Source organism: Pundamilia nyererei, unplaced genomic scaffold (genome assembly GCF_000239375.1).
Source record: "Pundamilia nyererei isolate P.nyererei 1_Seehausen unplaced genomic scaffold, PunNye1.0 scaffold00208, whole genome shotgun sequence".
NCBI classification, from domain to species: domain Eukaryota; kingdom Metazoa; phylum Chordata; class Actinopteri; order Cichliformes; family Cichlidae; genus Pundamilia; species Pundamilia nyererei.
Window position 1 is genome coordinate 724829 of NW_005187609.1, and position 2197 is coordinate 727025.

General features: G+C 38.6%; 1 protein-coding gene across 1 annotated transcript in view; it reads left to right on the plus strand.

Annotated features, from left to right (window-relative positions):
• Positions 1–1289: 1289 nt before the first annotated feature.
• dnajc24 (DnaJ (Hsp40) homolog, subfamily C, member 24) overlaps positions 1290–2197 on the plus strand; it is a 45676-nt gene continuing 44768 nt past the window's right edge. The window contains exon 1 of the mRNA XM_005747914.2: positions 1290–1360. Coding sequence (XP_005747971.1) covers positions 1316–1360 — 45 coding nt within the window. The 5' untranslated portion in view covers positions 1290–1315. The remainder of the gene's footprint in view (positions 1361–2197) is intronic.

Below are 2197 nucleotides of genomic sequence, written 5' to 3' on the forward strand. Positions count from 1 at the left end.
AGCACTAAAATGACAGTACCTATGCTGAGTAGACCGAATTAAAGCTCAAATACACTAGATTAAAGTGGGTTTTTAATATGTGCAATGAAGTGAGACTAAGAGCCCTTTATCATTAGTACTCCTTTAGATCAGAGTCATGTAAGGAAGTCTAATGATCTTGTAGATAAAATGGTGTGATTTATTAACACATGAAAACATTTCTGAGCATGTCCATGGGTATACTGGCGCACATGCTCGTAGAAAAATTACATTTTTGGGTTGTTCCTATTTTAAATTAAAAAGCAGTGGCATTTTTAAATGCCCTGTTTACATCATGTGATCCAACATACAATAAAGCTTAATGCTACTTGATGTTAGTGCTGCTGAGCTTTATGCTTAAATTTCTATCAAAACAAATGACTGCTTGGAGCAACTTTTAGTTGCCACTATAGGAGCTCACCTTGTGCCAAAAATTAAGTTAATTTCATGGTGTTAACTTGTGCGAGGTAATTATGGTAGCTTTGCATCTAAACATTAGTATTTAACAACTGCTTATAGATAAATTTGTTGGCTGTACACAGCTCACCTCTCTTCAGATAGAATCTTCCTGAAAACTGACTTCCCCAGTTGCTTTCTTCTCTCACTGTCCCTCTTATTCTTTGAATTTGCCTTCTTGTAGAAAGACGTGACTTACAGGGAATATGAGCAGTAGTCTAGATACAGTAGAATACAGTAAATTGGCTGTGCCGTAAAGGCCACCCCAATGCTGGACGAAACCATGTTACTTGATTTGTAAGGGGTGAAGGGGGCATCAGATATTCTCCAGTATTCATGGGTATCAAAGTTCAATTGCCCAACCAATTTATTCAAGAAATTTATTTAAGGTAAAATTTACTTAAAAGTTAAAAACTAACACAAAAAACTTTTCATTCTATGTTTGCCAGAGCCCCATCCGCCTTTGGGGCCCTGGGTACTCTGTCCCAATCTTCCCCCATTATTTGGATATGTGAATCTGTTTTCAAAGAAAATCACTGTGCTCAATTCCCACGTTTTCCCCATTTACAATCTTTTAGCTCTTTTGCGATAAAACACTGGCATTAGGATAACCTACAGGGGATTAAAAACGTGCCATACATTTTAATTTTGACGGAATTTAGCTATTTTTAACGTCAATAATACATTTTCGTTTCGCATAATGTGCTGCTACAAGCAACCAAACGCGGCTACATTTGTCTTGAAGCTGCTTGGCACTTAAAGTAGAAATACTAAAGATTTGACAGATTTTTCGACACGGTTTGGCACACCGGCTTCAGCACAGCGGAGTGACAGCAGAGTAATGCAGCAGGAGAGGCGGTTACAACAGAAGAGGTACTTTGCTAAGGTAGGTTCTCTACAACAAACCTAGAGAAGATAACCAGCATGGGGAAAAGGCTAGATAAACTTGAAAATTTACAACTTAGAAACAAAAAAAACGTACATATTGACCGCGGTGTCCTTCTCCTTGTACAGCTGACGCAAATCTTCTTTATTCAGAAAAGAAAACGGGTCGACTATTCCGAGCGCACTTGTCACAGTTCACCAGTCTTGTTAACACTAACCTCCTAGTTAGAAAAGAAAGAAGGAAAAAAACTACCGTGGTTCAGTGAACAGCATTCCTCAAGCAGTCGGTCAGTCAGTACTTAGCAGCGTCAACGCTCCGCGTTTAGCGCGAGCACTTCCTGTAAGCTAAACGCTTTCAAATTAACGCCTAATCGCCACAGCTAATTGGTTCATGCGCTCGTGCCTGTCCTACTACCAGTGCAAAACAATGCCAACTCACGTCTGACTGCTCGGCTGTGGTTTGGGATAATATTTTTTTTATAACGCCCAATATCCTGATAGAGCTTCTAACTTCTAAGGGCGACTAGGTGGGACATACTTGATACCTGTGAGATCTTTGGCAGTCTTCCCTTTGTCCAGTTCTTTGCTTAGCAAAATTTGTAAAAAAAAAAAAAAAAAAATCAGATCCCTAAAGTATGGCACAGACAATACTTGTGTTTTAACATAATTCACTTATACTAAAAACTATGAGACTCAGAGTGGTTATGGTTTGATGTAAGTGACATGCTGAGCTCAACAAGACAATATTGTGAAACGTTTTTTTTCTTGAAATTGATGATCGGGTATATCAAAATATACCATATAATATACCACATTCCTTTGAATGCTAGACGTTCCA